The sequence below is a fragment of the Babylonia areolata genome, chromosome 33 (genome assembly GCF_041734735.1).
Source record: "Babylonia areolata isolate BAREFJ2019XMU chromosome 33, ASM4173473v1, whole genome shotgun sequence".
Taxonomy (NCBI): Eukaryota; Metazoa; Mollusca; class Gastropoda; order Neogastropoda; family Buccinidae; genus Babylonia; species Babylonia areolata.
Genome location: NC_134908.1, coordinates 21,731,458 through 21,747,462, shown reverse-complemented (window position 1 = coordinate 21,747,462; position 16,005 = coordinate 21,731,458). Strand labels below are relative to the sequence as shown.

General features: G+C 40.6%; 1 protein-coding gene across 3 annotated transcripts in view; it reads right to left on the bottom strand.

The window, feature by feature from the left end:
- Positions 1-12,371: 12,371 nt before the first annotated feature.
- The window catches only part of LOC143277204 (sodium-dependent phosphate transporter 1-B-like), a 55,622-nt gene continuing 51,988 nt past the window's right edge, over positions 12,372-16,005 (bottom strand). For all 3 annotated transcript variants that reach the window (XM_076581990.1, XM_076581991.1, XM_076581988.1), the window contains exon 14: positions 12,372-15,630. In XM_076581990.1, the coding sequence (XP_076438105.1) occupies positions 15,393-15,630 (238 nt within the window). In that variant the 3' untranslated portion in view covers positions 12,372-15,392. The remainder of the gene's footprint in view (positions 15,631-16,005) is intronic.

The window sequence follows — 16,005 nt, the reverse complement described above, 5'->3', positions numbered from 1 at the left end:
AGAACGAACACACACACAATCAAGTCCAGCTGTGAATGAAGCTGTTATGTTTAATGCTGACACCATGAGGACAGAAGTCAACACGACCATCACACCATCTTCACACACACTTTGAGGGTTATATTATTAGTAGTAGTAGTAGTAGTTCTTTTTTTTATGTATTTATCTATTCTTTATTTATTCACTTATTTCTTTTTATTTTATTCATTTATTTATTTATTTTTGGTTTTGTTATTTTATTTTATTTATTTTCATTTATTTTCTTTCTTTTTTTTTTAATTTATTCTATTTTATTGTTTTCTCAAGGCCTGACTAAGCACGTTGGGTTACGCTGCTGGTCAGGCATCTGCTTGGCAGATGTGGTGTAGCGTATATGGATTTGTCCGAACGCAGTGACGCCTCCTTGAGCTACTGATACTGATACTTTGAGGAAAGTTGGCTTGCTGTTTTTCCAAAGGAGACGGGCGACGCCAGACAATTCTGACTACGGAGAAAGGCACAGCAGGAAATACTGGAAACTACCGCAATAAGCACAATAATGCAATAAGTAGAATATCAATAATGCAACCATAATAATAAACAAGAATATGAGTAATGGCACATTACCAAGAACAGTATGAATAATGAAAAAAAAAAAAGAGGAAAATATGGTACCACAGCCATACTGAAAACTACTGCAACAAGCATGATAATGCCATAATAAGAATATGAATAAAGCAACCATAATGAAATACTAAGAATATGAATAATGCATATATAATAATACGCATAATGCATTTATAATAAGAATATGAATAATGCAAAAATAATAAATAAGATATGGTACTACAGTAACAATAATAAGAATATGAATAAAGCAATTATAAGAGGGATATGAATAATGCACACACACAAAAAAATGGTATTACAGAAATAGTAATAAGAATATGAATAATGCAGTGATAATAACAGAACAGTAATGCAATCGTAATCAGAAGAAAATGACCAATATGGAAAACCCTGCCTCCCGACAGCAGTGATTCTGTATCAACCCACACAAACAAGCTCTGCACTGCTACCAACACTGACAGTACATGTTTTGGGTGGGGTTTTTTTTTTTTTTACATCAACTTGTAGAACAGCAGATAAATGCTTACCTACCATTACCTACAAACTGTTAACGACAGAGCTCAATAATCTGAACAGTGAGAAATGGTTCACTGTTTACAAAGCACTTGTAATATAAGGCACACCTTGCAAATTTGACAATTTCAAAATATTTTCTCATGACATAAGGCTGCAGCGTATTATAAGGCACACATCAAAATGAAGAAACAGGAAGTGAATGAAGCAGTCATGGCTTGATCACTTGCCATGTTTGTATCTTCAACCAACGGGCGCAATAGCCGAGTGGTTAAAGCGTTGGACTGTCAATCTGAGGGTCCCGGCGCCTGGTGGGTAAAGGGTGGAGATTTTTCCGATCTCCCAGGTCAACATATGTGCAGACCTGCTAGTGCCTGAACTGTGTACGCATACGAGTAAGTGGAAGTGTGTGTGTGTGTGTGTGAAAATTATTGATTTAAGTTTTGTTTAAAAAATAAACAAAACATCATAACAATATAACACATTTCTAATGAAAAACTAACAACTATAACAGCGAACCAACTGGACTATTTAACAAGGAGTTGAAAAAGTCATACATTAGCAATGGACTGCTGAAGATCGTCAACACTGAAGATGATTTCAGTTCAGGGATTTGAGACTTTAACATGTCGCAAGTTGGTATATGATCGGCTGTTATGTAAGCACCACAGATGCAAGAAACATTACTGACATATTTTGTCCTAAAACAATTCATTTTCCATCTGCAGATCAGAGGAATGATTTGCCTCTTATGAAAATCATTATGGTAATGTTTTCCCATGAAACCATACACTTTCTGTATGTTCTTATGTAACTCCGAGTTACTGGTGTGTTTTTCTTCAAACTGAAATTTTGACTATTGGACTTTTTCTACCATGGTGTAACATTCCTGTAGTTAAAGCGAAATATTTAAATCTAACTCCTTCGTGGAGCTTCTAGCTCCTTTTTTAGCCAAAATGTCAACTTTTTCATCATAGTAAAAACCGCAATGAGAAGGAATCCAGCAAAAGGTTGTGTTGTGTGTGTGTGTGTGAATGTAAAATGCTTCTCACCTGTGTTTATCCTGCTTCAAGGGAAGTTTTCATCTGTCATCAGCAGTAATTAATGTCACACTTAATTTCAGCTTTGAAGGTCAATACCCATCTTAACCATACACGTGGCTCACCATATAACGCACAAGTCCAAGCTGAAGAAAAGGATACCGCCTTAAGAGTCTCTAAAATATGTCAAAATCCCACAAAGTATGCTAACTCAATGTAATGGCTGTAAACATTCAACAGAACAACATACGGTACCTCAATGTAAATTAAAACTCAACAAAATAACATAGGGACGAGTGCATACAAGACGGAGGACATTATGTGGTTCTTTAACTAACCACTAACACCGGTACACATCATAACAAACCAACTGTTTCAGCTTACTGTGATAAGCAGTTTTTACTTTTATAACTAACCACTAACACCGCTACACGTCATTATAAACTGACTGTTTCAGCTCACCGTGTTAAGCAGTTTTTATTTCTATAACTAACCCCTAACACCGCTACACGTCATTATAAACTGACTGTTTCAGCTCACCGTGTTAAGCAGTTTTTATTTCTATAACTAACCCCTAACACCGCTACACGTCATTATAAACTGACTTTCCTCTCACCGTGTTAAGCAGTTTTTATTTCTATAACTAACCCCTAACACCGCTACACGTCATTATAAACTGACTGTTTCAGCTCACTGTGATAAGCAGTTTTTAATTCTATAACTAACCCCTAACACCGCTACACGTCAGTATAAACTGACTGTTTCAGCTTACCGTGCTAAGCAGTTTTTATTTCTCGCAAAAAGCTGTTTCAAAGATATGTCATATAAAACCATCAGCATTGTTCACACACACACAGTGGCCTGATGACCGTAAATTTCAACCTTCACACACTCACACACTTTAAATTCCAACCTTCACACACTCACACAAATACTCGTGATCAAAATGAAAATCCTCAACAACCAAAAAAACAATCTGTGGGACCATCAAATCTGAACCTCAACACTCACACAAATGCACATGATCAAAATCCTCAACAACCCAAAAAAAACAACAACAAAGAACAAAAAACCAGGAAGATATTTTCTCTCTTTCAAGCAGACAGGAAATGTCAGCAGAGTGACTTCCCCTGACTGACTGACCTTCACGCTGTCCACATTCCTCCAATCCATCTGACATGGAACACTTTTTCTCTTTTTTGGTGGGGGGCGGGGGGGAGGGGATAGGGGGGGGGGGGGTTAAATAAGGTGGGGTTCAAGTGTTGTTTTTTTTACTTTTTTTTTTTTTTTCCAATCTTATAACAGAAATGCAATGTAAATACAGACCATTTTTGTCTTAACTCACTCAGTACGGCCAGTCCTCTCTTCTCCTCTACACAGACCCCTCGGATGTCCAGTGGGTGTCTGAATGACCCAACCTTTAGCTTCCGTCGTCAGAATTGTGGTATTCTTTGTCAACATTCACGTCTTCAGTATAAGAGCCTTCCGCCTGCAATATTTTGATGATGGTAATTGGGGTGAAACGCTGTTAACGTCGTCTCTTTCGCCGATCGTATGGAAAGAGTTAAAAGGGTATGTTCACAAACAATCAAACCATAGTACTATACTCTTCCATTCTGTATCTTGAGGGGCTGTGTTCTTGAGGGGCTGTGTTCTTATAATCACACTGGCATCACCCTCATATTTCAGGCACAATACCAGCGGCCTAAAAAATCCCAACCCCCCCCCACACCCCCCCCCAAAAAAAAGAAACCTATTTTGGACTCACAATCTACATCAACATTTACCTGTTTAAAAGTCAAACATTTTGAACAAGAAATTAAGATACATCAATATTTACCTATTCTTAATACACTGAATAAATTTCATTAAAAAGCAAAATATTAGAACTCATAAAAAAAATTGAACACATAATGCCAGTTAATTTATTTTCAATTAAAAAGGAATTGATCCTCTTTTTTTTTTAATTCATATACTATCCAAGTAGACAACACTTCAAAGAGCAAATCAGAAAAGACCTGATCTAAATCAGAAAAAAGGTCATGGTATTGGTTGAAAACAGAGATTATAAACATTCCAACAGTGAATACTGCAAATATTGAAGGCACATAAGTTGTAGACCAAACTCAAACACGCACCCAACGGAGACAGAATGTTTACACCAAAGTATATCCATGTATCGCTTGCTTAATATGAAGTAGAATAACATTCGATTATAACATATGCAATTGGTGAAAACTTATATATTACATAGTTTGTGTATGACATATTCTGTTTCAACTGTTGCGGTATATACAGAACTAAATCTTAAACGATCTCTCAAGCACTCACACACACTACCACACACAACATATCAACACAACTTCAGTCGCATCAGATAATCAATAGATAATAGTTTCTAACAAACAAACAACAACAAAAAACACAACAAAAAAAACAAAAAACATGTGTCTCAATTTTCAAGCTATGAGCAAACCAAAACAAGCTCAAACCAAATACATCACAAATTTAAAGTAATTTTCTGGTACACACAACAGCACATCAAAAAAAAAAAAAAAAGAAAGAAAAAAGCTTCAACATAAAATAACTGCAAACGTCAAGACACAATCATTATCCTCAACATACTGTCGATACCTACAGGTTTTTCACTACACAGCCAGCGACGCCAAGACACAATCATTATCCTCAACATACTGTCGATACCTACAGGTTTTTCACTACACAGCCAGCGACGCCAAGACACAATCATTATCCTCAACATACTGTCGATACCTACAGGTTTTTCACTACACAGCCAGCGACGCCAAGACACAATCATTATCCTCAACATACTGTCGATGCCTACAGGTTTTTCAATACACAGCCAGCGACGCCAAGACACAATCATTATCCTCAACATACTGTCGATACCTACAGGTTTTTCACTACACAGCCAGCGACGCCAAGACACAATCATTATCCTCAACATACTGTCGATACCTACAGGTTTTTCACTACACAGCCAGCGACGCCAAGACACAATCATTATCCTCAACATACTGTCGATACCTACAGGTTTTTCACTACACAGCCAGCGACGCCAAGACACAATCATTATCCTCAACATACTGTCGATACCTACAGGTTTTTCACTACACAGCCAGCGACGCCAAGACACAATCATTATCCTCAACATACTGTCGATGCCTACAGGTTTTTCACTACACAGCCAGCGACGCCAAGACACATTTCATTCCAACACAAGAAACAAAATGACCTAAAAAAAAACTAAAAAAAACATCAACATGACCATCAAAGCCTCCAGTAATCAAAGCAGTACTGGAAAAGTAATGAATCTCCTGCTTGAATCTTCACAGAAACAATTCTTTGGTTTTTTGGGGTGAAGCGGGAACAGGAACGACAAGAAAAATTATATTATATACAAAAAAAACACAAAAAAACACGACAAAATACACATTCCTGCGTACACTATCCTGGCTAACAACATAAAAGTGAGGATTAAAAGCCAAAAATACAAAGTAAAAAGTCTGGTTTAGAAGTCAACTGGAAGAGGTGTAAGATGATATAACTTTTTTTTCTTTTCTTTTTTTTTTTTTAATATATATATATATATATATATGTGTGTGTGTGTGTGTGTGTGTGTGTGTGTGTGTGTTTTATCCATGCAGCATATCATTACTATCATAATCATATTTTCGGCACATTGTATTACATAACAACATGTGCTACACATAAAGAAAAACAAGAAAATTTTAACATCATCAGATACAGTTCCCCAAACTGAACATTATTACATGTAAATCCCTCGTGTAAAGTGGGGTAAAGTAACAAAAAAAAACAAACATACACAAAAAAAACAAAAAACAAAAAAAACACCTCCCAGCAGCAGAAGCAGTAAAACAGGAATTAAAAAGGACAGAAACTATCTATAAACAACTCAGCAGATGCTTCCGGAACTGAGGCCAACAAAAAATAAATACATTAAAAAAAAAAAAGAAAAAAAAAAAGGCTTCTCCATTTTTGCTAGTTTTAAAACTCCATCATCAAAGCTATATCAAATTTAAAAAATCAAAACAAAAACAAAAAAAATCAAGACTTTCTTCAGAAAAAATAACAACAAAAAGAACCCCAGAGACGTTGACAACTCATACCAATCCTGCAGTCATTCAGGACTTTTCTTTTTATTTATTTATTTATTTTTTTGGCTGCCCCATCATCTGCGCCATTTCAGTGGCATTACTCCCACGCCGCTCATTTAGATTCCCCCATACACGGCCACACCTGGTTTCGTCCGTCACAGTTCCAGCATCGGCAGTCCGCAGGGAACCATCGATGTTAGGTCGCCAGGAGGCCACACACCAGAGGAGACCCTGCACTGCTGCTGAGTCACTTCGGTGGTGTTCAGTGGTGCCTGTTCTGATTCAACGTACTTAGGACACCACCTACTAAGCTCCCTACTAACGACAATAATAGCTTAGTCGCAGAGCCAGACTGAGTGAGCGCATCCCTCCCAGAGTGGAGACCGCCCCCATGTCCCTCAAACAACAGGCCCCCATGAATCTGCCGACACTGAAGACACTGACAGGACTCACCCCAAGCACAGAAGTGGAGGTGTATCGAAACTGAGGTCACCATGAGAGCAGGGCATGAAAGGCCACAGACAATCATTCAGGACTTACTATCATAACATTTTTTCCTTTTTTTCTTCTTTTTTTAATTTTATTTTTTTTACATTGATACATATATATATATATATTCTGCTCCACATGAAGGGCACGGTGAAAAAGATCACTTTAATGACCCTATGACACATCATCAGATAACGTTAATGACCCAATGACACATCATCAGATAACGTTAATGACCCAATGACACATCATCAGATAACGTTAATGACGCTATGGACGCACCATCAGATAACGTTAATGACGCTATGGACGCACCATCAGATAACGTTAATGACCCTATGGACACACCATCAGATAAGCTTAATGACTCCATGGACACATCATCAGATAACGTTAATGACGCTATGGACGCACCATCAGATAACGTTAATGACCCTATGGACACACCATCAGATAACGTTAATGACGCTATGGACACACCATCAGATAAGCTTAATGACTCCATGGACACACCATCAGATAACGTTAATGACGCTATGGACACACAATCAGAGAACGTTAATGACCCTATGGACGCACCATCAGATAACATTAATGACCCAATGACACATCATCAGATAAGCTTAATGACTCTATGGACACACCATCAGATCACGTTAATGACCCTATGGACACACCATCAGATAACGTTAATGACGCTATGGACACACCATCAGATAAGCTTAATGACTCCATGGACACACCATCAGATAACGTTAATGACGCTATGGACACACAATCAGATAACGTTAATGACCCTATGGACGCACCATCAGATAACGTTAATGACGCTATGGACACACCATCAGATAAGCTTAATGACTCCATGGACACACCATCAGATAACGTTAATGACGCTATGGACACACAATCAGATAACGTTAATGACCCTATGGACACACCATCAGATAACGTTAATGACGCTATGGACGCACCATCAGATAACATTAATGACCCAATGACACATCATCAGATAAGCTTAATGACTCTATGGACACACCATCAGATAACGTTAATGACCCTATGGACACACCATCAGATAACGTTAATGACCCTATGGACGCACCATCAGATAACGTTAATGACGCTATGGACGCACCATCAGATAACATTAATGACCCTATGACACACCATCAGATAAGGTTAATGACCCTATGACACACCATCAGATAAGGTTAATGACCCTATGGACGCACCATCAGATAACGTTAATGACGCTATGGACGCACCATCAGATAACGTTAATGACGCTATGGACACACCATCAGATAACGTTAATGACGCTATGGACGCACCATCAGATAACGTTAATGACCCTATGACACACCATCAGATAACGTTAATGACTCTACGGACACACCATCAGATAAGGTTAATGACGCTATGGACGCACCATCAGATAACGTTAATGACCCTATGGACACACCATCAGATAACGTTAATGACGCTATGGACGCACCATCAGATAACGTTAATGACGCTATGGACACACCATCAGATGAAACAGCCACCAGGAAAAGTGACCATCGCCTCACTGTCAGGAACTGGCCTCACAGTGTGTGTGCCCCAAAAACCTATGGCCTGGTACAGATGGAGAAACAGCCAAAAACCTGTGGCCTGGTACAGATGGAGAAACAGCCAAAAACCTATGGCCTGGTACAGATGGAGAAATAGCCAAAAACCTATGGCCTGGTACAGATGGAGAAATAGCCAAAAACCTATGGCCTGGTACAGATGGAGAAATAGCCAAAAACCTATGGCCTGGTACAGATGGAGAAATAGCCAAAAACCTATGGCCTGGTACAGATGGAGAAATAGCCAAAAAGCTATGGCCTGGTACAGATGGAGAAATAGCCAAAAACCTATGGCCTGGTACAGATGGAGAAATAGCCAAAAAGCTATGGCCTGGTACAGATGAAGAAATAGCCAAAAACCTATGGCCTGGTACAGATGGAGAAATAGCCAAAAACCTATGGCCTGGTACAGATGAAGGAGCCAAAAACCTATGGCCTGGTACAGATGAAGGAGCCAAAAACCTATGGCCTGGTACAGATGGACAAGTAGCCAAAAAGCTATGGCCTGGTACGGATGAAGGAGCCAAAAGCCTATGGCCTGGTACAGATGGAGAAATAGCCAAAAACCTATGGCCTGGTACAGATGAAGCAGCCAAAAACCTATGGCCTGGTACAGATGAAAGAGCCAAAAAGCTATGCCCTGGTACAGATGGAGAAATAGCCAAAAACCTATGGCCTGGTACAGATGAAGCAGCCAAAAACCTATGGCCTGGTACAGATGAAGGAGCCAAAAAGCTATGGCCTGGTACAGATGAATTAGCCAAAAAACTATGGCCTGGTACAGATGGAGAAATAGCCAAAAACCTATGGCCTAGTACAGATGGAGAAATAGCCAAAAAACTATGGCCTGGTACAGATGAAGGAGCCAAAAAGCTATGGCCTGGTACAGATGAATTAGCCAAAAAACTATGGCCTGGTACAGATGGAGAAATAGCCAAAAACCTATGGCCTAGTACAGATGGAGAAATAGCCAAAAAACTATGGCCTGGTACAGATGAAGTAGCCAAAAAGCTACGGCCTGGTACAGATGAAGTAGCCAAAAACCTATGGCCTGGTACAGATGGAGAAATAGCCAAAAACCTATGGCCTGGTACAGATGGATAAACAGCCAAAAAGCTATGGCCTGGTACAGATGAAGTAGCCAAAAACCTATGGCCTGGTACAGATGGAGAAATAGCCAAAAACCTATGGCCTGGTACAGATGGATAAACAGCCAAAAAGCTATGGCCTGGTACAGATGGAGAAATAGCCAAAAACCTATGGCCTGGTACAGATGGAGAAACAGCCAAAAAGCTATGGCCTGGTACAGATGGAGAAACAGCCAAAAAGCTTTGGCCTGGTACAGATGGAGAAATAGCCATAAACCTATGGCCTGGTACAGATGGAGAAACAGCCAAAAAGCTATGGCCTGGTACAGATGGAGAAATAGCCAAAAACCTATGGCCTGGTACAGATGGAGAAATAGCCAGAAAGTTGTGGCCTGGTACAGATGGAGAAATAGCCAAAAACCTATGGCCTGGTACAGATGGAGAAATAGCCAAAAACCTATGGCCTGGTACAGATGAAGGAGCCAAAAACCTATGGCCTGGTACAGATGGAGAAACAGCCAAAAAGCTATGGCCTGGTACAGATGGAGAAACAGCCAAAAACCTATGGCCTGGTACAGATGGAGAAATAGCCAAAAACCTATGGCCTGGTATAGATGGAGAAACAGCCAAAAAGCTATGGCCTGGTACAGATGGAGAAACAGCCAAAAAGCTTTGGCCTGGTACAGATGGAGAAATAGCCAAAAACCTATGGCCTGGTACAGATGGAGAAATAGCCAAAAACCTATGGCCTGGTACAGATGGAGAAATAGCCAAAAACCTATGGCCTGGTACAGATGGAGAAATAGCCAAAAACCTATGGCCTGGTACAGATGGAGAAATAGCCAAAAACCTATGGCCTGGTACAGATGGAGAAATAGCCAAAAACCTATGGCCTGGTACAGATGGAGAAATAGCCAAAAAGCTATGGCCTGGTACAGATGGAGAAATAGCCAAAAACCTATGGCCTGGTACAGATGGAGAAATAGCCAAAAAGCTATGGCCTGGTACAGATGAAGAAATAGCCAAAAACCTATGGCCTGGTACAGATGGAGAAATAGCCAAAAACCTATGGCCTGGTACAGATGAAGGAGCCAAAAACCTATGGCCTGGTACAGATGAAGGAGCCAAAAACCTATGGCCTGGTACAGATAGACAAGTAGCCAAAAAGCTATGGCCTGGTACGGATGAAGGAGCCAAAAGCCTATGGCCTGGTACAGATGGAGAAATAGCCAAAAACCTATGGCCTGGTACAGATGAAGCAGCCAAAAACCTATGGCCTGGTACAGATGAAAGAGCCAAAAAGCTATGCCCTGGTACAGATGGAGAAATAGCCAAAAACCTATGGCCTGGTACAGATGAAGCAGCCAAAAACCTATGGCCTGGTACAGATGAAGGAGCCAAAAAGCTATGGCCTGGTACAGATGAATTAGCCAAAAAACTATGGCCTGGTACAGATGGAGAAATAGCCAAAAACCTATGGCCTAGTACAGATGGAGAAATAGCCAAAAAACTATGGCCTGGTACAGATGAAGGAGCCAAAAAGCTATGGCCTGGTACAGATGAATTAGCCAAAAAACTATGGCCTGGTACAGATGGAGAAATAGCCAAAAACCTATGGCCTAGTACAGATGGAGAAATAGCCAAAAAACTATGGCCTGGTACAGATGAAGTAGCCAAAAAGCTATGGCCTGGTACAGATGAAGTAGCCAAAAACCTATGGCCTGGTACAGATGGAGAAATAGCCAAAAACCTATGGCCTGGTACAGATGGATAAACAGCCAAAAAGCTATGGCCTGGTACAGATGAAGTAGCCAAAAACCTATGGCCTGGTACAGATGGAGAAATAGCCAAAAACCTATGGCCTGGTACAGATGGATAAACAGCCAAAAAGCTATGGCCTGGTACAGATGGAGAAATAGCCAAAAACCTATGGCCTGGTACAGATGGAGAAACAGCCAAAAAGCTATGGCCTGGTACAGATGGAGAAACAGCCAAAAAGCTTTGGCCTGGTACAGATGGAGAAATAGCCATAAACGTATGGCCTGGTACAGATGGAGAAACAGCCAAAAAGCTATGGCCTGGTACAGATGGAGAAATAGCCAAAAACCTATGGCCTGGTACAGATGGAGAAATAGCCAGAAAGTTGTGGCCTGGTACAGATGGAGAAACAGCCAAAAACCTATGGCCTGGTACAGATGAAGAAACAGCCAAAAACCTATGGCCTGGTACAGATGAAGGAGCCAAAAACCTATGGCCTGGTACAGATGGAGAAACAGCCAAAAACCTATGGCCTGGTACAGATGGAGAAACAGCCAAAAACCTATGGCCTGGTACAGATGGAGAAATAGCCAAAAACCTATGGCCTGGTACAGATGGAGAAACAGCCAAAAACCTATGGCCTGGTACAGATGGAGAAACAGCCAAAAAGCTTTGGCCTGGTACAGATGGAGAAATAGCCAAAAACCTATGGCCTGGTACAGATGGAGAAACAGCCAAAAAGCTATGGCCTGGTACAGATGGAGAAATAGCCAAAAACCTATGGCCTGGTACAGATGGAGAAATAGCCAGAAAGTTATGGCCTGGTACAGATGGAGAACAAAAACCTATGGCCTGGTACAGATGAAGAAATAGCCAAAAACCTATGGCCTGGTACAGATGGAGAAATAGCCAAAAACCTATGGGCTGGTACAGATGGAGAAATAGCCAAAAACCTATGGCCTGGTACAGATGAAGTAGCCAAAAACCTATGGGCTGGTACAGATGGAGAAATAGCCAAAAACCTATGGCCTGGTACAGATGAAGTAGCCAAAAACCTATGGCCTGGTACAGATGAATAGCCAAAAGCCTATGGCCTGGTACAGATGAAGAAATAGCCAAAAACCTATGGCCTGGTACAGATGAAGAAATAGCCAAAAACCTATGGCCTGGTACAGATGGAGAAATAGCCAAAAAGCTATGGCCTGGTACAGATGGAAAAGTAGCCAAGATGAAAAAAAAAAAAACATGAAGAAAGAAGATCATCGTATTATGCTTTCCCTGACACACTACACGCTAATCATCACTCTATCATTTCACAATCAATGGACTATGCACTGTAAGTGTGTGTATGCATGTATTGTATTTGTATTTCTTTTTATCACAACAGATTTCTCTGTGTGATATTCGGGCTGCTCTCCCCAGGGAGAGCGCGTCGCTACACTACAGCGCCACCCTTTTTTTTTTGTATTGTTTCCTGCGTGCGGTTTTGTTTGCTTTTCCTATCGAAGTGGATTTTTCTACAGAATTTTGCCAGGAACAACCTTTTTGTTGCCGTGGGTTCTTTTACGTGCGCTAAGTGCATGCTGCACACGGGACCTCGGTTTATCGTCTCATCCGAATGACTAGCGTCCAGACCACCACTCAAGGTCTAGTGGAGGGGGAGAAAATATCGGCGGCTGAGCCGTGATTCGAACCAGCGCGCTCAGATTCTCTCTCGCTTCCTAGGCGGACGCGTTACCTCTAGGGCATCACTCCACTATCTATGTACCTATGTGTGTGTAGCGTATGAGAGCTGTCATACAAAGTAGTGTGACATAAAATCAAAACCACAGCTTATACTGGCCCGAGGTAAGCTTGAAAAGTCTGCACTGGAATCACTGTTGCCATTATTAAGTCTACTTCGGGGGAGGGAGAAGTTTAAAATATTCCTGTAAAGTTTGGTCTATAAGCTGCGATTTTTCTCCCTGCTTCAACCTCTGCGAGTTATACAATGATGCGGCTTATTTGAGGATTTTAACGATCCCGGGAGTGTCATGTTCTCATCTATTCTTAGCTGCCCTTCAACTCACCAAAATCATCATTTCTGTTCATGAATTTTTGGATGAGCTTCAGGATAGTGTGCTAACTGTTCACATTTTATAAATCAAATCCGCACACACTGAAGCCTTCAGATCAGCATTCAGTTCTACTCTGCTCAAGCGTACACCCTCATCATGCCGAAAACGCGACATAATGCCTATGATGCAGCCTTCAAATTGAAGGCGATCAACCTAGCAGACGACAGTGCAAGCAAAGAACCAGAACAGACCTCCACCTTGTGTTCATGTTCATCAAGTAAAAGCAAGGCTGAAGTCAGTGACAGGATAGCGGAGGAAGCTGTGCTGGTTCTCTTCAACTCGGACACTGACTATTTCAGTGGATTCAGTGAGCAGGATGATGTTGAATAAATGCGACTATCCCTGAATTATGGATCTTATTTTCGTTGTGTTTTTTTTTTTTTTTTTTTTTTTTTTGTGGCACTAGCAGTATTTTAGCTTGCTTTTCTTTGTGTTGTTTCCGCTTGTGTTTATTTCATAACCTACAGTATTGACAGCTTTTCCGTAGTATTGGTATGTGTTCCGGCACCGGTAATAAGTGCGGCTTATAAACCAGTGCGGCTTATGTGTGTATGAAGTTCTTTTTTTTTTTTTTTTAATTTAGTCGGCGCGGCTTATATACCAGTGCGCTCAATAGAATGAACTTTACGGTAATCACAAATTACCCCTGAAAATCTACCAGCTATACACAATATGATCACAGTTGTACCAACGTTAATCTCTGTATCCGTAAAAGCTTGGATACGATAAAAGAAAATCCATGAAAGCAAATGGGACGACAGTATCATAGGACCGACATAATACTAATGTGAACCTGAGTATACAGAGAGTATTGTCAATCAACAAGTAACAAAATACTGGCATTTTTTCCTAAAAACAAACATCCAAAAATTAGTATTACAACAGTGTCATATCCACAATTTGAAAAACCAAAAAAAAACCCAAACAACCACAAAAACCCAAATAATTGTTGTTCTCTTTTTTTTCATGAAGACCTGACGAAGAAAAAGTCGGTTCATTATATAACAGTAGACAATTCTCCGTTGGAAAATTAATCATTATTTTTGTTTTTTTAAGGTTCATATGAGAACACCTATGGAAAACGACATCAGCAGTTTTAAGCATCAACTACAACGAACACTGATCAGCAGGTATATCAAACACAGGAGTCAAAAAGTCTAAGGCTGTAATCATAATGACTATTTTTTTTAAATTCTTTTCTTCAGCTGCCATCACTTGACATGAGACAGTCGGTGATACAAACACTCCTGCTTTTGTTCCTTTATTTTATCACTTTTTTCTTCTTTCCTGATTTCTACAATGTCCTTAGACATGGTGACACTTTGAACATCTAGAAAGGGACTTACACAACGACCTGTCGTGATATCTACAATGTCCTTAGATACGGTGACGGTTTGAACATCTAGAAAGGGACGTACAGAACGACCTGTCGTGATATCTACAATGTCCTTAGATACGGTGACACTTTGAACATCTAGAAAGGGACGTACACAACGACCTGTCGTGATATCTACAATGTCCTTAGATATGGTGACACTTTGAACATCTAGAAAGGGACGTACACAACGACCTGTCGTGATATCTACAATGTCCTTAGATACGGTGACGGTTTGAACATCTAGAAAGGGACGTACACAACGACCTGTCATGATATCTACAATGTCCTTAGATACGGTGACGGTTTGAACATCTAGAAAGGGACGTACACAACGACCTGTCATGATTTCTTCACGATCCAAAGACACATGACAGTGAACATCTGAAAAAAGGGAAATACATAAATGACCATTTGTGGTTTCTATAACGTCCGAAGACATGGTGATAGTCAACCTCAGAACACAAAATAAATCTCTCTGCAGCGCGGAACAAGGCAGAGCACAGGCACATTATCCATGCATTTTTCCCGTTCCTCAGCAATAACAACAACACAAAAATCATTCCCAAACATTGGCTAAGCATTCATGCAAAGACGACCAACACGTCATCTGTCTCTCTCTCTCTTAAGACACCCACACACACACTGTCATCAAATAAGGTACTTAAAAATCGCCATCAGCCCGGCACTGAACAGCCCAGACGCCGGCAGCGTGACGACCCAGGCGATGAAGATGTTGCGGAAGAGCGACCAGTCCACGTTGCTATGGGAACGGACACGGCCAACGACGACGATAGAGCCGACCTTGCAGTGTGTGGTGGAGATGGGAATGCCGATCTTGGAGGCGATGAGAACGGTGAGTGCCGCCCCCACCTCAATACAGAACCCACTGGACAGAACAGACAGACAGGTTGTAGGTTGACATTCATACAATCAGGACATAGACATGTTGTAGGTTGATATTCATACAATCAGGACATAGACATGTTGTAGGTTGATATTCATACAATCAGGACAGACAGACAGGTTGTAAATTAATGTTCGTACAATCAGGACAGACAGACAGACATGTTGTAGGTTGATATTCATACAATCAGGACAGACAGACAGACATGTTGTAGGTTGATATTCATACAATCAGGACAGACAGACAGACAGGTTGTAGGTTGATATTCATACAATCAGGACAGACAGACAGACAGGTTGTAGGTTGATATTCATACAATCAGGACAGACAGACAGACATGTTCTTCACATCAAAGAC